Source organism: Mugil cephalus, chromosome 4, assembly GCF_022458985.1.
Source record: "Mugil cephalus isolate CIBA_MC_2020 chromosome 4, CIBA_Mcephalus_1.1, whole genome shotgun sequence".
In the NCBI taxonomy this organism is placed as follows: Eukaryota; Metazoa; Chordata; class Actinopteri; order Mugiliformes; family Mugilidae; genus Mugil; species Mugil cephalus.
In genome coordinates, this window is record NC_061773.1 from 2,366,085 (window position 1) to 2,393,379 (window position 27,295).

At 39.8% G+C, this 27,295-nt stretch overlaps 2 protein-coding genes across 3 annotated transcripts; both read left to right on the plus strand.

Annotated features, from left to right (window-relative positions):
• The first annotated feature begins 1,192 nt into the window (after positions 1-1,192).
• dgkab (diacylglycerol kinase, alpha b) lies at positions 1,193-15,334 on the plus strand. Its single transcript, XM_047582592.1, has 24 exons — positions 1,193-1,321; positions 2,038-2,119; positions 3,343-3,419; positions 3,813-3,957; positions 4,344-4,418; positions 4,544-4,593; positions 5,003-5,077; positions 5,262-5,378; positions 5,513-5,630; positions 5,769-5,857; positions 8,775-8,885; positions 8,973-9,071; positions 9,173-9,223; positions 11,005-11,078; positions 11,377-11,451; positions 11,528-11,613; positions 11,694-11,783; positions 11,881-12,041; positions 12,159-12,223; positions 12,315-12,405; positions 12,496-12,676; positions 12,790-12,910; positions 13,090-13,150; positions 14,263-15,334. The coding sequence occupies exons 2-24, from the start codon at positions 2,047-2,049 to the stop codon at positions 14,341-14,343; spliced, it is 2,166 nt and encodes a 721-aa protein (XP_047438548.1). The 5' UTR covers positions 1,193-1,321; positions 2,038-2,046; the 3' UTR covers positions 14,344-15,334.
• Positions 15,335-17,874: 2,540 nt separating this feature from the next.
• On the plus strand, positions 17,875-23,556 carry LOC125006514 (probable nuclear hormone receptor HR38). Of its 2 annotated transcripts, none has more exons than XM_047582593.1 (7): positions 17,875-18,037; positions 19,555-20,393; positions 20,666-20,795; positions 21,052-21,215; positions 21,351-21,553; positions 21,670-21,848; positions 21,943-23,556. In XM_047582593.1, exons 2-7 carry the CDS (start codon positions 19,557-19,559, stop codon positions 22,197-22,199), a joined length of 1,770 nt encoding a protein of 589 aa, XP_047438549.1. In that variant the 5' UTR covers positions 17,875-18,037; positions 19,555-19,556; the 3' UTR covers positions 22,200-23,556. The 2 variants fall into 2 exon arrangements, with proteins under 2 accessions (XP_047438549.1, XP_047438550.1); XM_047582594.1 differs by having other exon boundaries at positions 17,895-18,037; positions 19,601-20,393.
• Positions 23,557-27,295: the final 3,739 nt, after the last annotated feature.

The following is a 27,295-nucleotide window of genomic DNA, read 5'->3' on the forward strand; positions in this document are numbered from 1 at the left end:
ACTCTAAGCGCTTTACAGTCAAAGACACACACCCATTTGCTCATGCAAGCACACACACACATCCATTTGCATTGCCAAGCACTGGAAGCAAAAGGGGGTTCAGTGTCTTGCTGTCTACTTTGTCATGTGGCACATTCACAGCAGCATCATAAAATATGGAAAATGAATAATTCAACTATAAGGAAATGAGGAAAACTCGTGATACAGCGCCTACAATGGACAGCAAATATATATATATATATATATAAGAGAGAGAGAGAGAGAGAGAGAGATTCAGTGTGTGGGACCATATCTACAGTACCTATACATATAGCAAAACAAAGCACAACATTAAAAAAAGAACAAATGAAGTCATATAATGAAATGTTCCATTTTTAGCATTTAACCTCATCAATTAAAGGAGGCATTATCAGTCATCAGCTTAACTGAGTCAGTAAATTCTGAGTGAGCCTGACGTTTGTCAGTGTTAAATAATATATTGAGCTGCAGTGATAAAAGAGTCAATATCGAGAGAAATATTGCTTTTGACAATTGTGTGTGCGTGCATGCGTGTGTGTCTACCGTAAGTGTCTACCTACACATGAAAGTAGTGAATGCAGTATGTGAAAGACCAATAAGGAAATAATAGTTTGCTTGTATGAAGGCTACAATCTGTACTTTGCAGTATTGTTTTGCTATTGTTTTAATCTATGATTTCTTAATGGCCTACTGGTACATTGTTACTGTATCGCCATGAATCCTTAAACCTTTGTACCACTGTTATCTGTTTTTTTTTTTTTTACATGATTTCTTGACCCCAGACTTTCTTCTTCTATTGTTCCGAGAAATAACAAAAATCCAATATGACCTGCTATCCAAAGTTTTAAAAATAAATTCTTATTTTGTTGTGAGTGGTTACTGCCTTGTCCGTGGGTTTTAAGCAACTTGTGAACTTCCAGATTCCCATCAATTCATTCAGTCCTAAAGCCGGAGGTCAGAGAGCAGGAGCCTCATTGTGATTTCCAGGCTTAAAGCCGCAGTATTTAGGAAATGGCATGACTTGGATGATGGGTACAATAGATCAGACAAGTGGCTGTGCGCGTTACTGTATTTGTGCGTGCGTGCACGCGCGAGGCGGCGCCACTAACTGTAATTATGTGTCCAAAGCTCCTCCTCCCGCATTTCTAATCCTCTATATCCGCTAATACCGCGGCATACATTCTCCCACAAGCACCAACTTCCGTCTATAAACACTGTCAGCGTTTCGCGTTGTGCCGCTACGTGTTTGGGACAGTTTTTATTTTATTTCTGCTGTCGGTTTGAGGACAGGGACAGAGAGAAGGTAAGAATACTGGGGGCGTCTAACTTCAGTCCTCTTTCTGCCTGAACACCTGTGCAGACCGAAGAGATGTGAAGAGGTGACATCTCTCAGTCATTTCACTCTGACTTCACTTTATAATCCTGTCTGATCAGGACTTTTGAAAGCTGGACTTAATTGTTGATTTATGAACTGCTACGTTGCTGATTGCACTGATTGTAAGATGGTTTCAGTTGTAGTCCACCTACACAAACAGACCGGTGTCAAACAGATGGATACCTGTTGGGACAGATACAGGACAGTTAGGGAGCCATCATTATATGCTGAAACTCGTAGACATGTGGACAGTGTTGCTCCCGATGTTGCTTCTAAATATTTGACCCATGTCTATGTTTTTCAAAGCTGTGACTTATTATTATGATCTGAGAAAATGAACCACATACGTGGTACAGTAGTCCCGATTTTCACTGATGTTCCATTGGAGTCCTCAGTTATCAGGGCAGCCTGAGACAGTTTGAATTGCATGCACAAACAGCCCTGTGGTTGATCAGTATCCATTCAGAGAGGAGTGTTTGACTCAGAGGAATGGAGGCAAACCAGTTCATCTGAGTCACTGCTGTGACAGAGGATGGCCTAAGACCTGCTAGAGAGAGACTTGTTTCTGGAGACTAACTGGAGGTTACCACTTCGTCCTGTTGTCCCCATCACTGTCAGTCATTGTTGTCTCTTTTCTGTAACAGCTGATCACCATGGCCTCATCTGATGAAACCGAGGGCTCTCTGACCCCTGTGGATTTTATCCAGCTGCAGCATTACATGGAAGGTAAGTTTACAGCATTTTGGCTAACTATACACATAATGTGACCTATTCATGTAATGCGTTTATACATTTGTATGTATTTGTTTTTACTTTAAACATCAGATCATATTATTAAATATGATTCACTGAACAGTTTAAACCATCCAACTGTACATACTGTTGTAGAAATTAGCTCCAACTTTCCCAACTAATAGCCAAATGCTACATCAGAATGCATTAATGCAATAGCAATTACAGTCTGTGATACATACGTGTGTATTTTTACTTTTATTTAAGACTTTAAATGCTTAAAATGTGCTTGTATTTGAGTCTGTGCTGTAACATCTGAATACTTGTACTGAATGTAAAAAAACAAGATAAGAACAAATGCGAGTGTCATTACAATCAAAGTCCAGCAGGAACAAGAACAGCACACACCCAAATCAACCAGATTACTTTGCGAATTACTGACGGATGATCAGTTTTCAGTCAGCTTAAGCAGAAGCAACTACCTTTTTTTGCCCACTAAAAATGTAAATATTTGATGTAAAAGTGTGTTTTAGCTGAACTAGGTGTGCAGGTTTTTTTCTTGCTCTTGCTGGAACACATACTTATTTTTAATGTAAAACCAGGAGCCTGTGTAATACATCAAGGGAAAGTGTCTTTAGTCACTGAGCACGGGAAGTCCGTCAGTACAAGAGCACTTCTCAATGTCCTCTGTACAAAAACACAAACAACAACCCTGAAAATGTAAGTGCATGCACCAGAGATAATGCAGAATTATATGTTGACAGGAAACAAAAGGTGGGGCTAAAAATGTTCCTCGGTCCACTCAAAGGCTTTGAAAGAAATGAAATGGGTCTGAAGGCTTTTAGGAGAGTATTTGCACGGTGGATAATGGATGAATGGATAATTACACTGGTTCCTCTTTGGATATGGGAAAGGCACTGCTGTGTGGAGGGCCCGAACCCAGGTTATATGTCAGGTATATCCATGGTTTAGCACTCCTCAACTATGTATGTAATGCATAAGACTAGAACAAACTTAGTTGCATTAAATTCTTCTTCTTGTCTTTTTGATTCATGAATTCACTCATTTATTATTATTCTCATCTGTTATTTTGCCTTTATAAGCCAGTGGCTTATCACTGACAGAATTTGCACCCATGTAGTCTGAGCCCTAAACACTCAGCTATCAGTTTGCCACGATTAGCTCACATCTTGACCTTTCACCCCCTCCCCCTGCAGACAGCAACTTAAGGGTGAAAGACGTGATTAAGGAGTTTCAACCTGGAGGTCGCTTGGCGCAGCACAGATTTGGGGAGGTCAGTCAGTATTTTAGTAATTTAAACTTGATAACTGAAATGAATAGCATTTAATAATAATTAAATAATAATTATTAAATGCTATTCATTTCATATTGGTCATTACTGTGATTGTGGTTTGCATGTTCTCCCTGTGCCTGTGTTTTAATGTTGGGTTAATTGATTATTCTAAATAGGCCATTGGTCTGAGAGTGAATTGTTGTCTGTCTCTCTGTGTCAGCCCCGTGATAGACTGGTGAACTGTGACTCACATATTGTCTGCTTGACTGTAGATGTATTTGCTTATGTAGAGACCCCAATTTAATTGTTATCAATTCCAAAATATACATCAGAAGAAACCACCAAACTTCTGTTCTGAACAAACCTGATCATATTTCTGATTTCTCTCCTCAGTGCGTTGATGCCGTGGGCTTCTCTCTCTTCCTCAAGACTTACCTAGAAGTGGATGACTTCCCTGCAGATTTCTGCCAACGCCTTTTTCGCTATTTTCGGAATGTGGAGCAAAATGGGCCCACAAAGTGCCCTCAGTCGAAAGCAGGTAAAGTATTAGAAATGCCTCCTCTTCTCTTCATCCACTGGCCTCTTCCTTTTTGGCCTGTGGATGTTTGGAGGACAAGCCTTGTTTACAGTCCTCTTGGGCTCTGAGTGTGTTTGGCACATGTACTTCCTGAAAATAATCAAAGAAAGAATGAATGCTACAGAGACAGTTTGTTCAACGCCCACATTTGTTTTATATATATATGTATATCTTGCAGTGCTGCGTCACAGAAATGAGGCTGTAGACGTAGCCTTCGAGATTAGTGCACCTATTATAATAACAATAAATATAATATAAATTCACTGTCATCTGGGACAAACAGCCTCCTTTTTTAGTCCTCATTTATGCAATAAAGTTTTTCAGTTTGTACGTTTCTTTCGTTTCAGGTGGTGTCTTTCTACGTGATGTGTCCTGTTACTTCTCAGTGCTGGAGGAAGGACAGCCACGGGAGAAGCTTGAATGTTGGTTTAATCTACATTTTGAACATTTTTTTGACATGTTTGTTGCAGTGCAGGAGCATTCAGTCTACATTTACTGTTGATAAATGATAATGATTGATGGTCTGGATCACTTTGTTTGCTTCTAGTTACATTCAAACTATATGACAAAGATGTCAACGGACTCCTGGACAGTTCTGTAAGTTTCTCAACCTGTTGCATGTTTGAAAACAGATTCTGAGAATGCTTTTCTTTCAAAACAGCAGATATGTTGACTTTTCTGTTGAGTGAATGAGTTGAAAATTCTGCCACGTAAAATTTAGTTGCACAGAAATCACTTCTGACAGTAATCAGCCAGATAATTTATATCTCATTATTTACAGTCAGTCATTAAAAGTCCTAATTTATACAAAGTAAACCATCTTTTATGTCATCAGACTTGAATTACACCTCCCCACTCCTCACGTTCATAACTGTGTGGTTCAGTGTTGTTTTCGATGTACTGTGGTACCTGACCTTTGTCTTAAGTTACAGTACTACACAGCACACTGATTAACATGGATATAGTTACACCCAAACCCATCCAAACTCTGTTGTCTCTGCTTCAGGAAGTGGATCGTATAATCACCCAGATGATGCGCGCTGCTGATTATCTCGGCTGGGATGTGACTGAACTCAGACCTGTATGAGTTTCTTTTTCAGCTTTTATTTTCTTTATTTTTAAAGCCTGCATTATTTATTTTTAAAACTCTTAAAGTCATTTGCTCTCACATAAGGATGTGTAAGCATGACAAGTGAGAGACGTAAAAGGAAGTTCACTGCACAGGAGTTTTAATGATATTTAATGAGGGATTTGTGATTGGACAGGTGCTTAAAGACATGATGACAGCCATCGATGTGGATGACAGTGGGACCGTCACTCTGGAAGAGTGGGTGAAGGGAGGCATGAACAATGTGCCTTTACTTGTTCTCCTTGGACTGAAGGTGAAAAGCAAACATTTGTCTGCACACTCAAAACTTCATAACATCCACTTTGTTATTAACACAACTTTGAGAGATTCAACTCCACTCAATACCACAAGAACAAAATGCTTAACTGTGGGTTCTGTTTCTCACAGGTGACAGAGAGGGATGGGCAGCACATTTGGAGGATGAAGCATTTTAACAAGCCAACCTACTGCAGCGTGTGTCAGAACATGCTGCTCGGCCTCGGAAAACAGGGACTCTGCTGCACATGTAAGAGCTCACCACCAGGGGGCAGCCATGCATCTCTTATCCTCTGCCACTGGCGTAGTGGAGATGAGTTTACTTGTGCCATCTGCTATTTGTCAGTGACACAGTGGTTTGTAACCTGTATATTTTTTCTTCCCCCAGGCTGCAAGTACACTATCCACAGCCAGTGCGCCAACAAGAATCCTGAATCCTGCGCTCGCACATTTGTCAAATCCAAAAAGGAAATTGGTGTAAGGATCAGATTGATCACTTTTTATTTTCAATACTTCCATTTATTTAGTTTTATTTATGTTCTTATATTTGGAGTTACATTTACAGGGCTATATTTACATGTTAAGTTAAATTATCATTTTACTTTGCTTAAAGGACCAGTGTATAGGATTAGTGTCACTTTGTGGTGAGACTGCAGAATGCAACTGATTCCCCTTCTCTCACATGTCTGAGAACCTATGGTGACTTAACTGTTTACATTATAGGTGTCAAGCATATGGCCTGCGAGCCAAAAGTGGCCTGCCACAGGATCTGAATTTGAATTTGCAAGTACAGAAATTACATTGAAGAGATAAAAGTGATTGGAGTGATTGGAGAAAATTTATCCAATAAAAGTAGCTATTCCTAGGGTTCACAAATTTTAGTAAGACTTCTGGACATAACACTGAGACCAAGACCTACACAGAAATTAATTTTTCTTAAAAATAATGCAGTTCATTAAATGTGAACATTTTCATTATGTACTTATTTACACTAAAACAAAGGGGAAAATAAGGGTGTTGTCATTATTTATGGGTTAATGCAGTATTGTGTTACTGGTCCTTGGTCCATCAAATTGGGCTGAATGTGGCCCCTGAACTAAAATTAGTTTGACACCCCTGGTTTACATGGACACTAAACAAAATGATCAAATAAGAAATGTTTTTACGTGACCCAAAATATCATCAGAAAATAACTTTTTTGTGGAGTGTTGAAGGTTGTGGTAATATAATCCACAATTTTATTCATAATACTGAATTTATTCAACTGAAAACAATGATGAACATATTTCTAAAGGTGCTATTGACATGAATTTTTCACCAGGTTTTGGTAACAACCCAAGTAATCCATACATAAAGAAACCAAAACAAATAAGTTCAGAAATTTTATGTGTGAAGTTATGTGTAATAATGTGAAGTGACACAGGGAAAAAGTATTGAAGTATTGAACAGACGCAGAAAGGGAGGTGGAAAAACTCATGGAAAGCCAAGACACCAGCTGAAATCTATCAGTGATCAGAAAGTCATATGAGCTGGTTCAGTCCAAACTGATGGCCTATAAAAAGGTGTGTCATTACTAAGGTATCACACAAGGAACATCTCATGATTGGAAAAAGCAAAGAACTCTCTCAAGACCTTCACAACCTTGTTGTTGCAAAACATTCTGAAGAAAAAGTATGTTGAAGCTCATTTAAAGTTTGCTGCACAACATTTTTAGAAGCCTGTAAAATACTGGAAGAACATAGTCTGGTCAGATGAGACCAAAACTGAACTCTTTGGATGCCATAACACACACCATGTTTGGAGGACAAAATGCACTGCACATCACCCCAGAAACACCATACCGACAGTGAAGTTTGGAGGTGGAACATCATGGTGTGGGGCTGTTTTCTGCATATGGTACTGGCAAACTTCATATAACTGAAGGAAGATGAATGGAAACATGTACTGAGACATTCTTGAGAAAAATCTGTTGCCATCTACCAGAATGATGAAGATGAAACGAGAATGGATATTTCAGCAAGACAATGATCCCAAACATAGAGCCCAGGAAACTCTCAACTGGCTTCAGAGAAAGAGAATAAAGCTGCTAGGATGGCACAACCAACCTGACTTGAATCCAATTGAGAATCTATAGAAAGAACTAAAACTAGAGTTCATAGAAGAGGCCCATGGAACCTTCAAGATTTAAAGACTATTTATGTGGAAGGATAGACAAAAATCACACCTGAGCAATCCATGTGACTAGTTTCTCCATACAGGAGGTGTCTTGTAGCTGTCATTACCAACAAAGGCTTTTGTACAAAGTATTAAATATCAGTAAGCATGTTCAATACTATTTCCCTCTGTTATTTCACATTATTACACATAACTCAATTTATGAACTTATTTATTTTGGTTTCTACTTGGGTTGTTACCAGCCCCTGGTGAAAATGTCATGTCAATAGCACCTTTAGAAATATGTTTACTATGAAAAATTGTGATGTGTTCAATACTTTACCTGCTGTATCAATTTATCTGTCCCTCTCCTGAAACATGACAGAAGTGATCATATCAAATGTTTACATTGCTGTTGAGCCCTAATATTTTCTTGTTCAATAGATTAGCAACAGGTTACACCACCCCTCCCAACGGAATTAAATATTCCGTCTGATCAGGTCAAATTAGACCACTGTTCCCAATCGAGGTATTTTTGTTCTGAAAACAGAAAAAAAATTTCTGCTAATGGGTCTTCCTAAGTCCTACATACTGGACCTTTAATAGGGTGCATTTAGGTCAGTTCTGATCAAACCCAAATGGCAGTGAACACATTAACAAGAGGGAACATCACAGTGCATTAGTCAGTGCGTCTAACCATCAGCGCAGATTACAGCTATCAGAGTCTGCCTTGTACATCTGTTAAATGTCCTAATTTTTGCACAAGCATAGACAGTGATCAGCTCAGTGGTGCTGTTGTCACAGCCACAACCCACAGATTCAGTAAATCTTTAATGCATCACAGCAGTGAGGCGCCCAAATTCCCTTCACAGCTGTGGGAGGTGGAGGTACCAGTGCAGTTTTTGGGATATTCTATCTGGTGATGTACATTTGCCAAGTCCCCGTTTTTCCAAAAAGTCGTAAATCTGGAGCCGTCTCTAACTTCCACAGCTGCTTTGGAGAAAAAGAGCTGATGTCAACAATGTCTTAATGTTTCCTGCAGTTACTCACAGACGGGTTATAGTTTTCCAGTGAACATGAACAAAGCTTTCTTGTCTACATGTTATGAGTAGAAGAAAATGTAAAAACAGCCAAATTGAAATGGACAAATCAGTCAAGTTAATACATGATCTGAAAATAAAAAACAAGGTAATGAAACTTAATGAGTTAATGCCTCATATTTACCTCCTCTGTGCCTCAGATAGCAGCTCATGACTGGATCAGAACTGACTGTAACTCCACCAAGTGTCAGGTCTGCCACAAGAAGATCAAGACTTTAGCGGGGAGATGCTGCATGTGGTGCCAGGAAATGGTGAGGATGGCTTGCTTTTACTTTTGTACATACCTGAAGAATGGACTCCTCCTCTCTGTGCTGACTGAATCTGGTTTCTTTTTAAAGCGTCATGACGAGTGTCTTTTCTCTGGCATATCGACCTGCGAGTGTGGACCACTGAAAGATCATATACTACCTCCATGGGCCATCTATGCCGTCTCAAAGGTAAAATTCCTTTAAATAATGGCATGAATGCAGCCACAGTGGACATAGATATTTAGGACTATCATTGGTTGTTTTTTGTTTTGTTTTTTTATTTCCTGTAGGAGGAGGACTCCAGCCTGTTGAATGTCACTCCGGATGGCCACATCCTGCAGGTTTATCATTCATTCCTTCATACTTTCAAGATGTCACTTTCAAGTTGTCTGTCTAGTTACCATTGCTTCAAGGAGAATGTTATTTTTGGGGGGAGATTTCCATATTCAAAGGTATAGTGCAGGACATTTTCCAAGCAATGGACATTCATTACATACAATTGTCAAATAAGTTCACATAATGATGATTAAGCAAATTAAATCCATCGTTTGTGGTGACATTCATGTCCCAGCACACCAACCAGCAATGGCTGGAGTGCCAGAACGTAAGAGGGGAGCGTGACGGATACAGAGCAGTATGAAGAGAAATGAGAGTTACAAATGTAGTTTGGGTTTTATGGGAATCATTGTCTCTGGCAGACAGGATGAAATAAGTAGAATCTAAGGAAGGTCCTAGAAAAATTACCAATGCTACATTAAAAAAAGAGAAAGAAATTGATTATATTGGAAGGATTAGATAAAGATATTACATAAGGGTTCTCTTTGCCAATAGGGGACTACAGACGTTCCACGTTGTACCTTCATTTTTCTTTGTGAAAGTTACAGGCTCACTTTCGATCTAAGATAGCAATAGTATTTTTTTAGTGCAAGACAGGATGCAAATCTGTATCACTGACAGGGTGCATGATGATCACGTACTCATTAAACATGCTCACCTCCATATACACTTACTGGACACTTTTAGGTACACCTTGCTAGTAAAGGGTTGGACCCCCTTTTGCCTTCAGACCTGCCTTAATTCTTCATTGTGTTGGAAACATTCCTCAGAGATTTTGGTCCATATTGACATGACAGCATCACACAGTTGCTGCAGATTTGTCGGCTGCATATTTATGATGTGAATCTCCTGTTCCACCACATCCCAAAGGTGCTCTGTTGGATTAATATAATAATAATGCATTGGTTTTATATTGTGCTTTTCCATTTTTAGATGCTCAAAGTGCTTACATTTGCATGGGGCAAACGTGACTGCCAATGTGCACCTACCACCATCAACATCACTCACTATTATACACTAGGGACCTGGGGGCAAGGTGGGTTAAGTGCCTTGCCGAAGGACACGACAGACAGACTGGGGATAGGGCGGAATCGAATCACCATCCTTTTGATTACTGGACAACTGCTCTACCTCCTGAGCTACTACATACCTAAATTTATTGAATTTCAGTCACACCATTGGCTGATTAGCTATTTGTGTTAACAAGCAATTTAATAGGTGTACCTAATAAAGTGGCCAGTGAGTGTAAAATTCACCACGCATCTGTAATAGTTACATTAATCCAAAAGTTATCTAATTAAGTGGATCTTAATTTTTCATGTATGTCACAGTTATGTAGCAGTAGGACCCAAACACAAGACGTTAAAGGAGAGGTGGGGGTCACAAACACAACAGTTTTAATGAAAAGTTGCTCAACAGTTACAAAAGGCACAACAACTGAGAGGCAGGGTAAACCAAAAACACAAATTTAAAATACTGGTAAGGACCAAAACAAATAGGGGTAACATCACAGATGACTTGCCAAAGGACAAAGTATCAAAGGGAAATTTATATATGCACACACACAAGGGCTGATGGAATTACGAGAGACGGGTGAAACCAATGAGGGCGTAGTATGTGGGCAAAGGGTTCCACAGGTGAGTGGAACAGGAAGACAGGAAGTAAAACTGAAATTCAACGAGAAAAATGAATAAAAATAAATCGGGAAACAACGCCAGGAAAAAAAAAAACAACAGATTACACAAAACATTCAAAATTCAACAGCATGACAATGTATTTCTTTCAGATTGTTCCTATTCCAGACACCCACCCTCTGCTGGTGTTTGTAAACCCAAAAAGTGGAGGAAAGCAAGGCGAACGGTGAGGAGCACATCATTCATAGCTGTAAACACATCTATTATGAATATTGTTGTGAACTTTGCCACGGGCTCTCAGTATAGTGGTGTCACCTCAGGTCATATGATCCATAATCAAGCGTCACATGTGAAGTATTGCTACAAAGGAATTTGTTGAAAAAGACTGACTGTGACTCAGTACATGTGCGGGGTTATTAATGTGTCATGGACACGGACCAGTGGTTACTGTGGGAATACCCTTTAGTGCAAAAGTATTCATTATTAGCATGAAAATACCTAACATGTTTTCGTTTCCTGCGTAGAGTTCTCAGGAAGTTTCAGTACCTGCTAAACCCTCGTCAAGTCTACAATCTGTCCAATGGAGGCCCTGCTCCAGGGTACGCTACACATTTAACATTAACAGTTAAATTGAAGTCCCTGTACGTTAACATTGAGCTGGCTTTGTTTTTTTAGGCTGCACTTCTTCCGTAATCTGCGTGAGTACAGGATCTTAGTGTGTGGAGGAGACGGCACAGTTGGGTGGCTCCTGGATGCCATAGGTATCGCATGAGTTTCAGAGATCTGATTGTGATAATCATTTCCACAGAGAGTAAATAAGATCTTATACCTGTGATTTCAGACAAAGCTGACCTCCAGGTGCATCCTCCAGTAGCTGTGCTGCCTCTGGGCACCGGGAATGACCTGGCTCGCTGTCTGCGATGGGGAGGCGGTAAGATCATTACATATAATCAAGCATATATCACTGGGACCTTGTGTTGGTGCCATATGATACATAGTCATACTGTTCTAATGTAAACCAATGAAAGGATATGAAGGGTCAGACTTGAAAGAAATCCTGAAGGAGATTGAAGCTAGCGAATTGGTTCACATGGACCGCTGGAGCATTCAGGTGATACCGGATGACCCTCAAGAGGCAGGAGACCCCGTGCCCTACGAGATCATTAATAACTACTTCTCTATTGGAGTGGTGAGTCACTAACTTAGCAGGAAGGGAAACTTACATCACAGATGGTTATTGGCTAACAATATGTTCCCTAAAATATGTTTTAATACGACAATGATGTATCTGTGTCCATGTGAACAGGACGCCTCCATTGCTCATCGCTTCCACTCCATGAGAGAGAAACACCCTCAGAGGTTCAACAGCAGGTCAGAATTGCAAGACATTTTGTGAAACAGAATTTAATGTTTTTAACATAGAAAAGTGAACATCTTGTTGTTATTATCTGATGTTTCCAAGGATGAAGAACAAACTTTTGTATTTTGAGTTTGCCACTTCAGAGACCATCTCTGCCTCCTGCAAGAAGCTGAAGGACTGTCTCACAATTGAGGTTGGAATTTCAACCAGAGTTATGGAAATGCGTCATCAAAGCTAATAATTTGTAATTAACGTTTCAATGTTTATTTGTGTGTGACACTAGTGCTGTGGGAGACCTCTGGACCTGAGGAACATGTCTCTTGAGGGCATAGCTGTCCTCAACATACCCAGCATGCACGGAGGCTCCAATCTCTGGGGCGAATCCAAGAAGCCAGATGGCGTGCCAGTGATGGAGCATAGTGAGGTTATCACTGACCCCGAAATTCTAAAAACAACCTCACAAGGTGACACCGTGTTTTTTCTGTACTCTTCTAAATCACTTAGCATCATTATCAGCGTGCCTCACTTGTGTTTTAACGCTTCAAACTGATGTGTGACATGCTTAATGACTCCACAGACATGAGCGACAAACGTCTGGAGGTGGTGGGGCTGGAGGGAGCCATAGAGATGGGGCAGATCTACACTGGACTGAAGAACGCCGGGCACAGACTGGCACAGACCTCCCAAATAACCATCAGGTTGTGACCTGCTACATAACAGGAACACCGAGCAATACAAAACAGGCTTAAAAATAACTACAGTAGGAACGCAGCCATCATAAACAATTTAATTCCTCCACACAGCTGGGCATAATTATCACACACTGTATGGTGATATGGTTATATTAAAGTTCACTGTCTCTCCTCCCTGTGTGCAGGACGATCAAAGCCTTGCCCATGCAGATTGATGGGGAGCCCTGGATGCAGCCTCCTTGTACTGTAAGTGTTAATAACCAAAGTGCCAAAGTGTGAAGAGTTAAGACAGTATGTTTATGGAGGAAGAGCAATGCAGTCTTCACACCTGGCTCACTGACAGACACTTACTCTGATGTGCTGTAGAACCCATGTGTGATGCTTGAAGCCACTGAAGCGTTCAGTCTCAGCATGGCACATTTCCTTAAACGGAGCTAAAACGAACAGAGCATAGGGGCTACAAATTAAATAACAGTAAAATACAAAAAAATCAATATGCATTTCAGAGTGGGCATTTAAAAGCAGAGATGAAGAGATGGCTAAAGGGTGCAATTACTTGTAGCAATCAACAGCACAGAAAAACACAGAATCAATACCAGAGCTGTTATTGTTACCAGCTTTGAAACATTTTGAGCCCTCTCTGGACTTAACACGTCTATCCAAAGCTACTTATGTTTTTCAAAACACAAATTGTAAGACATTTTAAAGTTCACTTTCTTCCTCAAGGACATAATCTAGAAGGTGAACCTACTACTGCGCAATTAATGGCGAATACAGAGTGCTTCTCCCACCTACACTTATCCACAATTCACAGCAGTTTAATATTTAAATAAAACATAGAAAAGACTCAACATTTATTTTTTCTTTCACACCTGTGTTTCAAATGCGCTGGGCAAAATAACAGAAACATTGTTGAAACATTGACACAATGAAACATCACAAAACTAAATAACAGCAGCTTTATAACCTTCGTGAATGGAGGATTTGTTGCAGTACAATTGTATTAGACCACTTTAGATTTTTACTAGGTGTACCTAATAAATTTTCCTGGTGGAAGCAGGTTCAGTTATCATCCGAATATGAGTTTGGTGATTTGGATTTCATTATGGGGCAAGTTTCAACCCATACTGAGGAACAACATCTCTGTATGCAATTGGTTAGTCCTACAACCCATCAGAGCCATTCACCTTATAAAGCCCGCCCAAATGATTTGATTGACACAAGCTTTCTGTTGCAAATATTTTGTGGGAGGGGGAAGTACAGATGGGCTTCCAGGGATACCAAATTCATTATTATTAACAATTAATTAATTTGCTAAAAGGAATTTAAATTGTGATCAAACTCTATCTATCTTTTAGATCCATATAACTCACAAGAACCAAGCTAACATGCTAATGGCCACTCCAACCAAGACCTCCGGCTTCTTCCACCTCAAGTAGAGAAACCACCTCATCCTCCAGTCTTCTGCTGAGGGCGACTGCACACCACAATGGATAAAAAGAAAATGCGCTATGCTGAATGTGCTTTATTGTTTAGTTTTTAATGTGTCTGTCCTCTGCACTTAATCACTGTTGGTTTCGTTTTAAATTATTGCTTGCAGTAGATTCTGCAATCTGCTTTGCAGAATCAAATGTGCAAATATTATTCCTTTGATTGTTGCTATTGTGTGCCAACTAAAATGTAATGCTTACGTTTTTGTGAATAAAAGAGCAGAGCATGTTGTGTGTCTACAGTATATGGATAAAGAACGTATATAACTGTGCTTTACTTGTGAGTATTGTTTCAATGGTAAATCATATTCATAATAGAGTTAGATGTGTTAGATGTGTTCAATCTGCAGGAGCTCTCTTTGATCAGCAACACGATCCTACCCGTTAGTTCACTTTCACTGCCAATGTTTATCCAGTTGAAAGAAAATTGTTAATGACAGTCACTGTTTTTTGTGTGTGTTTTTTTACCGTTACTGAAATAGGTGTGGAGTGAATGTGACTGAATGTGGTTCTAGTTGAGACCTGAAAGTGCTGTGGAGAGTGAGGCTCTAAGTAGCTCTCCTAAATTTACCAAATTTAGTAAACCCAAGTTTAGTTACAGTTATCCTGTAACTTTGGCTATTTACTGTAATGTTTGCATCAATGTAGTGAACGTTTAAAACTGCCACAAAACACACAGACATCTACCTGTACATTACTGTCATGCTAAAATGTGGTGAAAGGTAAAAAAAACTGATATTATTTAAATGATATGCATAATGTGTCTTCAGCTACCGCGAATAGGTCTTGTGTTGGATTTATAGTGTACTTGTGTACATATGTAACACGCTTGTATGCTCATTTACTGTCTTGTCTTAATGTAAAATTGTGTGATTCTTTTTCTGTGAAGCACGTTGAAGGGATGTGTTTAAAGGACATAGTCTTAAATCCTCTAATGAAATCCGGCTGCCTCATGGTCATTGAATTTATCTGTCTTTCTATTTTGTCTCTTGCAGCTAAATATGAATATGTTAGATTTAGACACAATGAGGAGCTGCTACGATGGTAACTACACAATTTAGAGTTAAAACAGCAGCATGCTGTCCAACAATTTACAGAATAAATTACATCCTTATTTTACTTTATATTTACAACTGAGAATACAGTACAGAGGATGCACAGCAGTAACAAACAGTCTACTATATAAACAAAAATGCATTTGCTTTATAAAAGACAATTTCAAGTTATGTGTTTATCTGTCTTTAAGAATAAACTGTCAAATAAACATCAGTGTGCTGACTTGCGTATTAATATATCAATGAAAAGGTGTATCAGAAGAAGTACCTTGCATGCGACCCGCTTACTGAAGTAGTCAAATCTTAAGTTTCTGGAAACTCCCTGACACTAAAAAATGTCTGCCTGTGGTGAGACAGGCTTTGCATCAGTGTGGGAGGAAGAGCAGGCGGGCTAATCTAGAGGTGGTAAAGGAAATGGGTAACACCCAGGCTTCAGTGTGGCATGTGTGTGACATCTGTGTGAACTAGTGGAAGGCGTGACTGACATGTAAGATTATGGAAGATGGAGGAAAGAGCACAGGGAATAACAGTTACAATAGAAGATTGTATTTGTTCCTCCCTCTAAGCTGTTTTGGAAATGGAATAAAAAAGTATTACCTAGCTGTATTTTTATGATTGATTTGAAATGTCAGTTATTTACAGATGAACACACCCTACAAATTTTATGTAAGGTCACTGAAATCGTATCATTTTTGCTATCTTGTCTATTAGAAGTCAGTAAAAACAAAAGAAGCAGCAGAGTAGCAGTATTGCAAAATGAAAAAGGAATTGCCCTTAGTTGTTTTCCACCATTACTAAACAATGAAGCATCACTGCAGCCTCATCAGCTTCTACTCAGATTGAAAAAAAATCTGTTTTTAGTTAGTGAAGTGTAAACAGCTCAGAATCACTGCACTGACACGTGGATCTACATGCCACTGCAGAAGCACATAAAAATCTATTTAAACAATATGCAGATCTACATTGTACTATACTTTATATTAACCAAGCTTATGAAATGAGGTGTTCAGGAGGATAACATTTAACTAAAGGTTACTACAAGCAGTTAAGTAGGGGGGAGAGGGATTCTTCACTATTTAAATACACTCAATATTTGCTAATTGCATGTTGCATGCATGCCATTTCGTCCGTCTCCCTAATGTATGGTCTAATGTGAAAGAGAGCAAAATGTGTCTGAGTGGTGTGTTACTATATTCATACTCAACACATTGCCAAGCTCAAACCCTTCTAATTACCTCTAATAACTTCAGGAACCTCTAGGCAGTCATATTAGGTGGAGGTTCTTCTCGGTCTCAGCTGCTCCTTGTGCCAAATGATCCCTCTCACTTTCTTCACACAAGCCAGATCACACCCAGACATCCCTTGTGAGGGTTCAAGTGTTAGTGTGTGTTGTCTTTTCTCTGGTTGTTGTGGAAAAGTTATGACATAAGCGGTATTAAGTGTTGCTCAGACTGAGGAGGACAAACAGATGTCTGCAGCTGAGGTTGTGACGTCTTAAGTGTAAATTCTCTGATGATGACTTTACAGTACTAAAATGTGTTGAGTGTTAATTGTTGTAATTGCCATAGTTTGCGGATCAAGACAAGGACATCTATTTCCTTTATATCTACTAGCATATCTCCCTTTACGTATTTGCATATTTTAAAATCAGATCTTTTTTTATTATTTTGTTTTAGGGTAAAATATTTCAAATTATTTAATAGATGTCAACAGATGTTATGGCCATGGAGTAAGACTTTTTTGTCCTGTTTGTTTTCAGAGATGAGACAAAAGCACAAGTTATGAAGGCATGACTCATAATAACAGCAGTACTTAATTCTAATGTGCTTATTTATTTTATTTTATTTTTGCGTGTTATATAAGATGTTCTGCTTTCATAAGCATCTTGCATATGTCCTGTATGCAAATAAAAGTATAAAATAAGAATATAGTTAATATATAATCAGAAATTACTTAGAGTTGTAATGTTAAGAGGAACCTTTTGTTAAAGATTTGGGTTGAGAGCTGTCAAGGTTGGCAATTAGTATCCATTATGGGAACAGAAGATGAAAAAAAAAGGTGTACTTTTGGAAAAGAAAAAAAAACAATCCTCCAGGTGTTTCCCGGTCTGGCACATGATAAGCCACCCCAGTGCTGTAAACGTGTATAATATCTACATTTCCAGTCATAAAACAGCTCCAGGCTGCAGTTATTTTTAGCATTTATTCATCCAGTAATAGCACCACGTGAGCGCCGCTGTCGTTGTGAGTTTAAATTTAGAACGCACGTTCCCTCGGCTCTTGCGTCAATGGAATCCCTCTGCGTGCGTCACACGGAAGAACGTCTACGTCGAAAGCGAAGCTGATTGGCCGATCACCCGGAACGTTCCACCGCCCCGTTCACCATCTTTGGGCATGGACCCACCTTTTTGTCGACGCCAACAAAATAAAACAAGAGAGCATGGAGCCTCCTGCGTTGGTCTGACCCAGTGAGTGTGTGTGAGTGTGTTTGAATGAGTGTGTGTGCTGACAGGGGTGACATTCTGCTGGTGTTTTAACTGTTATGGACTTAATGAAAACCTTCAAATTCCGGATATTTACATGAAACAGGTAAGTGAACTTGCCTGCTTGTTTCAAATTAATGCTGCTGTTAGATGTGCTTGTCCATATGCTTCTGTGTAACTACTACTACAATTATTTGGTACATGTCAGGCAGAGCTGCTGACGCTGTGAACATTTGCAGCTGTTTACTAATTTTAATTACCTGGACTCTTGGATAGTCTCTAGTTGCATGTTATCCTATGCCTGGGTAGTCAGTCTTACAAACTGCAGCTTTTCTAAGTGTAGCAAATTGCTGTGCTCTGAAAGGTCTAGAGTTGATTTTGTCACCAACATCTTTATGAAATATTTCTTCAATATGGAATGGTGCGATAATAAAGTAAAGAGCACACTTTTTTTGTTACAAATTGTTTTGGGCAAAATATAACAAATACGCAAAGCTGCAAAAAGCTCACTGCAACAGTTGCAGCTACAGTTGAACATTATTACAGTATCCCTAATAAACAAGACACACTCAAATCTGATTGGAATCTGATATAGATATGATGTTGTCAGAATATATTTTATTATTATCGAGCACATTTTCCCTGTCAGCAATAATGATATTGCCTCTGCTGGGATTTCCTGACAGTCTTACAAGTCTGTGCAAGTCCAGGCTTATGTCAGAATGTAATCAACATCTTGACTCTCTAGGTTTGACGTGTTGAACTGCACATTTTGTACAAATGGACGAGTGTATATTTAAAGGATAGAAAAAATATGTGTTGAACACGTCTGCATAAATACTGTGTGTATGTAAGTTTAGATTTGAGTTTGGAAATGTTTTTGCAAAGAAATTCTTCGCGTGTGATGTGTTTCACTTTATATATTGAAAAAAAACTTTGAAATGAAGAAGTTAGCACTCTGCCATGCATACACGCCCACCGACTAACACACACACACACACCCACACACACACACACACACCAACACACACGCACATATACATAACAGGCTTTGCCACCTTTTCTGCTGGCGTTCGGCCCACAGTGAAATGCAATCTGCAACACTCCCTTGGAACAGTTGCTTTGAAAGAGGGTTGCCCTCCGCTGAAGGAGGTTTTCATAGCATTAACAGCCAGTAACATGATATCTGACAATATCTGACTTCTCTGCTGGACCACCCTGTACATTTTCTAAACAGGATAGACTGGCAATGAAACTATAGAGAAATGGCAACGATTCAGATTCAAAGTGTGAATTTTGGCTACTGTTTGGACTGTAGAAGTGTTAGGATTAAAAATCTGATTGGTTTAACTTTCTGGCTTTTATTTTGAAATATATATATATATATGTGTATATGTATATATATATAATCAAACCAGTCTTACTAATTTGTGGTATAGACATTTCACAGGCGTTGCACTCCTTTGATATTGACATATCAAAGAAAATATATTTGACAAGAGCATTTTGCAGAAAATATTTTTCCTTAAGTTTCCAATGTATTATCTATAGTGTAACAGTAAAGTACATCAAACATTTGAGTTTATTTTCAGCCGTTTCAAATGTTGCTATCCTCTGTCCTAGCGATGCCCTGTGTACAAACCCAGTATGCATCCCTGCCCCATGACAGCTTCTTCAGCTCTGAGTTCTTGAATCCTGACCTCAGTGCCAAACTGGTGATGGACATCAGTGACCCAAAGGAGCAGCTGTCAACATCTTCACTGCCCAGTATCAATACCTTGGTGGGAAATGGTTACATGGGGGAGTTTGATGCTTATTCCTGCAAGATTACCACCTCTCCTCCCGCCTCTACAGTTTCATTCAGCCATGCCACAGTAGCTGAAAGCTCCAGCCTACAGCCCCAAAACCAAGCCTTCAAGCTGGACGATCTCCAGGTGTATGGCTGCTACCCAGGATCCTTTGCATTCAGCTGCCTTGATGAAACACTGTCATCATGTGGCTCTGACTACTATGGTAGCCCCGTGTATGCCACTGCTTCTCCTCCAACGCCAGGCTTTCAGAGTGAATCTGCACCTGTTTGGGATTCCCCTTTCACCTCGTACTCCACAGCGCCCACGTCCTCTGTGGCTGATAAGGCCGCCATGGCTCAGCAACTCTCCTTTTACAACTTCAGCCATGCAACAGAGCAGCACTCTCCCCTGGGGCAGCATCAGGATGCTCACCCGGGCCAAGACGACTCTTTCTTCCTGTCTCCTCAGCAGCATGTCTCCCCACTTCATTGCCCTCCAATGTCTCTGGAGCACGGACCTCTGGAAAGCCCCAGGGTAATGGAGGGGACTATGATGTCTCCTAAAACCCCCAACCCGGGCTCCAGTGAGGGCCGCTGCGCAGTTTGTGGTGACAATGCATCCTGTCAGCACTATGGAGTACGCACCTGTGAGGGATGCAAAGGTTTCTTCAAGGTAAAAAGCACACGTTTATTACTGTAGGTATGTTTAATTGAAAACCATTAACCTGCAATCATCAGGGTTCATAATTGTTCTAAGGAGAACTAAAAGAGCCAGTAATCACCTCTGCAGATGTATCAGTATCAGCGCTAGTGTTGTGTGTGTATTTAGAGACTCAATGACTGAATAAAAATGCAGGAGAAATATTTAAAAAAGAAAAGGAAAACGAGATGTTTTTATTCATGCCTATTTGTACTAATTTATAGATTTTTTCCATTCCTTGACAGCGAACAGTCCAGAAAAATGCAAAGTATGTGTGCCTCGCTAATAAAGACTGCCCAGTGGACAAGAGGAGGAGAAACCGTTGCCAGTTCTGCCGCTTCCAGAAATGTCTCGTAGTGGGAATGGTCAAAGAAGGTAATGAAATGTCAGACTCTCTTAAAGCTTTCAGTGACTGTATGATCTGGAGAAACAGGGGTTTGAAATGACAGTCTTGTGAAACCAAAGCTAGGAAGCACAGACATATGTAACCGGAGCTTTAGAGCACCAGCTGCAGGAAAAAAAGGGGAAAGTGAAACTGATACAGCAGTTGTTGTTTTTTTTAATTCTGTATATGCAGCGACGGCCATGTGAGACTCACAACCGTGTTTTCCTCTCCTTGTCACTCTCTTAGTTGTTCGCACAGACAGCCTTAAAGGTCGCAGAGGTCGCCTGCCCTCCAAACCTAAGACCACAGTCGAGGCTTCCTCCACAACCCCAAGTGTCAACATCATCACTTCTCTTGTCAGAGCTCATTTAGACTCAAACCCAACCATCGCAAAGCTTGACTACTCCATGGTAAATCTCCAGACCTGCAGCCTGATCAGGTCTTCTTTACTCTAATTAGATTACTTGCACGATCACAACGACAGGAAACAGTCCTATAAAAAGTCAGTGTGGTGATACTCTCCCTTCCCCTCTTTTCCTTCTCAGTACCAAGAAACTACAGACAACTTGAAAGAAAAGGAGGATGCCAATGATATCCAGCAGTTCTACGATCTGCTGACGGGTGCCTTAGAAGTGATAAGAAACTGGGCTCAAACGGTCCCAGGATTCACAGACTTCTGCACAGAGGACCAAGAGCTTCTACTTGAATCCGCTTTTGTTGAGCTCTTCATCCTCCGCTTGGCATACAGGTGAAGTTTTTGTTGATTTTTTTTTTTAAAGTTGAAAAGATCTTCTGTTGACTAATGTTTCACAGCACCGATGTATTTCAATGCTCTAACCATAGTAATGGTTACAAACTGTGTAGGTCGAATCCAGAGAAGAAAAAGTTGATCTTCTGTAATGGCGTGGTTCTTCACCAACTGCAATGCGCCCGAAGTTTTGGCGGCTGGATCGATTCTATCATGGACTTCTCCCAGAGCCTTCACCGCATGAACTTGGACATTTCACTGTTTTCTTGCCTCGCAGCACTGGTCCTCATCACAGGTAAAAAAAACAAACAAACAAACATTTGTTTGCTTTTCCGATTGCTTTTGAACATAATGTAAAGTTTCTCATGCTTGACTTTTCTTGCTCTTAGATCGCCATGGCCTCAAAGAGCCCAGACGGGTCGAGGACTTTCAGACTCATCTCATCACTTGTTTAAGGGAACACGTTAGCGGATCAGAAGTGTGCCGCACGCATCCTAACTACCTGTCTCGTCTTCTGGGCAAACTCCCTGAACTGAGAACTCTGTGCACGCAAGGCCTGCAGCGTATCTTCTACCTGAAACTGGAGGACCTGGTCCCTCCTCCACCAATAGTGGAGAAAATCTTTATGGACACTCTTCCATTCTGAGTAAACAAATGTGTTGTTTATAAGAATGATAGACACAAAGTAGGTGGAATGCACCATTGTGGGCTTTTATAAACAAACTAGCATACTGACGTGTGTGCTGACGTGTCTGGTATCATTCAAGAGACCATTATTTTTAAGTATGGTGCCTATGTGACTACTAATGGTATCAACATTTCAGGACACTGTATATATATATTTTGTGTGCATTTGTAGAATGACTTTATTGCTGTGCTAGAAATGTGAATCTTGTCCTGCTATGCAGCTTGTTGGATATCTGGGTCGATGCAATGCAGTGTTAAACACACAGAAACACACTAACTACTTAAAGACTGCGCGCTAAAAGCTTGCTTGCTATAGCCCCGCTACGAAGCTGAGATAGTACATTATCTAGCAAAAAAAAGGCAGGCAGACCAACACACATCCAGTCTATGACAAAGAACGTTTATTTCAATAGGGAAATATTATAATATATATTATAATATATCTTTTTATCATAATATATAGCTGTAGTCCTAAGTGTACTGTGGAAGGTCTTGGACCAAAGTTTACCAAAGTGTTTTTTTTTTTGATACCACCAGTTACAAACCGTATTGCCTTAACCTAAATACTCTGCTGTAGTTCTTGTAAAGGCTGGTGCTGGCAGAACTACCGGTAGATTGCATGTACCTGGAACAACATGCTTCGTGGCCTTTTAAGAATGAAAATGGACTTGCTGAATGAAAATACAAAGTGCCTTTTACAAACGTCTCAGTCCATGAACCACACTAGGTGACATTAAATAATTTGTCATTCCAAACGTCAAATACAGCAAGGACATTATATTACAGACGTAAATCACCATCAGAAAACCGGATAAGATTTCTGCTCTTTTTTTAAGTCTCCATACAGTTTGATGACAATAATAATCCACAATGTCCACACAGTCTTCTTAGCCTCTCTATGAAACACCTACATCACAAATGCTTGAGATTTCGAACATTCGATATTTCTTGTTTGACATCAATTGTTCTTGTGTGCAGATGTGTCACATGTTTTGAACCAATTCTGTCATCTCCCCTCCTGTCTTCCACTTTGTTCTGAATTGTGCAGTTTGTATATGCTGGATTTTATTTTATTTTATTTTTTTTACTTTTTTGTTTTATTATTTTAATCTCAAAACGAACTAAAAAAAAATTCTTAAGGGGATCACAGTGAAATGTGATGACAAGATGCGCAGCTAAGAGCACCTGAAACGGTGTTTTCAACCTGTATGTGGTTTTTTGGGACGTTTGTGTGCACGGTATTGCCAGGCCTTTTGTAAAGTGGTGCAGACGTATTAAAAGGCAGAGATACTTGCTATTAAATTGTTTTGAAAGTACTCCACTGATCTCATTTTAATGTGAGAGTATTATTGTATCATTATTCAAGTGCCAGTTAATCTTGCATCGCAAGTGTTACAGTTCAGAATGACATGAAATGACATACAATACTGTGCAAAAGTTTGAGGCAGGTGCGAAAAAATGCTGTAAACTGATTTCATAAATAGAAGTATTAATAGTTTATTTTCATTGATTAACAAAATGCACTGAATGAACAGAAGAGAAAATTAAATCAAATCAATATATGGTGTCACTATCCTTTGCCTTCAAACCAGCATCAACTCTTCTTGGTACTTGTCCACAGTTTTTGAAGGAACTCAGCTGGTAGATTGTTCCAAACATCTTTGAGATCTTCTGTGGATGTAGGCTTCCTCAAATCTGATGTTGAAATCAGGGCTCTCTGGGGCCATGACATCACTTCCAGGATTTCTTGTTCTTCTTTACTCTGAAGATAGTTCTTAATGACCTTGACTGTATGTTTGGGGTCTTTGTCATACTACAGAATAAATTCGGGGCCAATCATACAATTCCATGATGGATCTACCTGTATTTCTCAGCACAGACATAATTAATCCTGACCAAATCCCCAACTCCATTTGCAGAAATGCAGCCCCAAACTTGCAGCAACCTCCACCATGCTTCACTGTTGCCTGCAGACACTCATTATTGCTCTCTCCAGCCCTTCAGTGAACAAACTTCTTCTGCAACAGACAAATATTTCCTGCAACTATTTTTCTGCACGCCAGTTCCTATGTTTTCTTCATAGTTGAGTTGCTTGGGCTTGTTTCCATATCAGGGGTTTGGATTTTTGGCTGTAGCTCTTCCATGAAAACCACTTCTGGCCAGACTTCTCCAGACAGTAGATGAGTGTACCTGGGTCCCACTGGTTTCTGCCAGTTCTGAGCTGATTGCGCTCCTGGACATCTTCCGACTTTGAAGAGAAATAAGCTTGATGTGTTTTTCATCTGCAGCACTAAGTTTCCTTGGCCGACCACTGTGTCAATGATCCTACAAAATCCCTGACTTTGTGCAAGTGTAACTATAAGGATTGATGTTGGTTTGAAGGCTAAGGGTGGCACCAAATATTAATGTGACTTTTCTTTTGTTTGCTCACTTTGTATTTTGTATATTGATAAAAAATAAACAATCATTATTTATGTTTTTTTCAAAGCATTCTTAGTTTATAGCACCCCCCTTCCCCCCCAACACACACACACACACACACACACACACCTGCCTAAATATTTTGCACAATAGTGTACATAAAAATAATCTCTACATTCTTCAGAGTACATAGGTTCTATAATCTGTATTAAATATTTGATAGAAGTATTTACATAAATGTTTAAAGGATAAAGATGGTCAGATGGATTACATGCAAATATTCTTGGTAGTCCCGAAGCCAATCCAAACATTCTCCACCCACACATTTTTGTATGAGATGAAGTTTGTTTGACTGGAGCCACTAAGTTTGTAATTGCTTATGCGCTGGCAACAATCTCCTGGTCTAACCAAATCATTTACACAGGCTTTATGTGGTGATGGAGAGTGTGTGTTTACATCAATGTGTCTCTGATTGGGTGGAGGACTATCCAGTTGTATGCAAACATATATTTTTTTCTGTATCTGCTGAAACACTCACGCTAATGAAATCCAAATGGAGTGTTGCCAGACTCATATTCTTCTATGCTACAACTATTAATACAGTATAACACATCAGCATCATCACTGTGAACCACTCTGCCACAGTATCTCAGAGTAACATTTTTATTTTGTCAGACGTGTTGTTGGAATTTGTTCCTTGTTGGCAAAAGAAATGCACAATATCACCAGCCTTGAAGAAGAGCCAACCAATACCCAGGCTCACACTTTATTCAAAACAGGACATACTATGCTGCTGCTTGTTACATATTAATGATGTGATGAAAAGTGGCCAAACAAAGTCTTTTTCACGGAGTCCGTGTTGTCTTGTCACACATGGTGTTAATGTTGGCGACATCCTTGAACAGTGGAAGATGATACTGTGTCACTCTGTGACCCAGTGGACTGCAGCACCGACTGCATTCAGCCACTCGACACTCGATCCTACTGTACACCACGTACCGGTCATCTGGATTTTGGTGTTGGCAGACAGAGTGGAAAAAGGGATAAAGGGAGAAATGAAGAGGAGGCTATATGAAAGCTAGCTTGCACTAAGGAGTTGATTATGCTTGGCCAGTGTGCTGCACGAGTCAGATGTAATGTCAACAGCCGACAACAAATTCAGTGTCATAAAGGACCATTTAAAAGAAATGATTTGTTTGTAACAGTGAGAATATTTTTATCTGGTTGCAGGATTATCTGGTGTGTTAATCCCTTTGGACATTTACTGTTCTTTATGATCAAGTATCTGTGACAGGCATGTGACCCCTTGACTTTGCTCAAACTCAAAATGCATACCCCTGTCAATATATCTCATGTTTAGACTTGCTGTGTTTCTTGGCACCACCTTTTTCCAAAAGTAGAAAGCTACCATCTGGAGCTGCCATTGGCTCCTTAACTTTTGACCTGACACCGAACGTTCAGGAACAAACTGTAGCCTTGCACATTTCACACATGTGATATGTACAGACAAATAATCTGTGGCCATCTTGTCATGGTGATTTGTGGGACTAACCCTTTGAACTCTTCTGCATCCTGTCTAACTATAGAGCAAAGACTTGAGAATTTGACAGTGAAATGTCTGCTGAAGGGTTTCAGTGCATTCTGCTGTGCAAAGGTTTTATTTTCATGATGTACTCAAGGTAATAGTAATTGTTGACAAATAATGTTTTAAACACAAAGCAAATAGTCAGCTCATACATTTATTGCAACTGTGCCCCAAAGAAATGACTTCAGAATCATTTTGATTTTCCTCTGACATTACACTCAGGGTGGGAAGCCTGTAACACTTAAGCTAAGCCTGTATGAAAGCTTTAACTTGTTTACTGTCACTTTTCTGCAACCAAATTTGAACTGAGTTTACTTTTCTAGTTTGTCCCACCTGTTCTGTAGCTTTAAATGAACCAATAATGTATACGATAGCAAAGCTGAGCATTGTGATAACCAACTAACATGTTTAAACATGCTACTTATTGTTATGTTTCATGAACATCAAGGCCTTCACAAAAACGTTCACATGTTACTGGTCAAGCTAATCAGCACCAGATAAATCTATTTCAGATCTGTGGTCTGTGGTGACACTTGGTAGCGAACTAGCAATGATTGTTTTGTGGTGAGTGGCCTGAAGAATGTTGCAACTGTAGTGACAAAGCTGGAACAGCCCAGAGCAACTATGGTGGAGATGATTGCATTCAACAAAACCTTTTGATGCTCCGGGTGAAAAAAACACTCTGACGTTAAGAGGAAGGATTAGAGTTTAAAAATGAAAGGAAATGATGATGAGGACAATTACAGATACCGTAGCTGTGGCTTTTCCTTGTTGGAGAGTGCTGGAAAAAGACCAGGCTCTGAGGAGCTGCAGACTGCATAGGCGTATGCCAGAAGCAAAAGTTCTGCATGGCAGCAGGCTTGCACCTCCATGAGGTTGTGATTGATTGATGTGTGCTGATGGGATTACAATTAATCCTCTTTCCACATTTGTGACGGGATCAAAATCCAATCCATCATTCAACTCAGTGGGATTCATCCTCTAGGGATGAATGAAGGTCTGCACACACAGTGAATCCAGTAGCGACATTTCTGTCACTTCTAACTAAC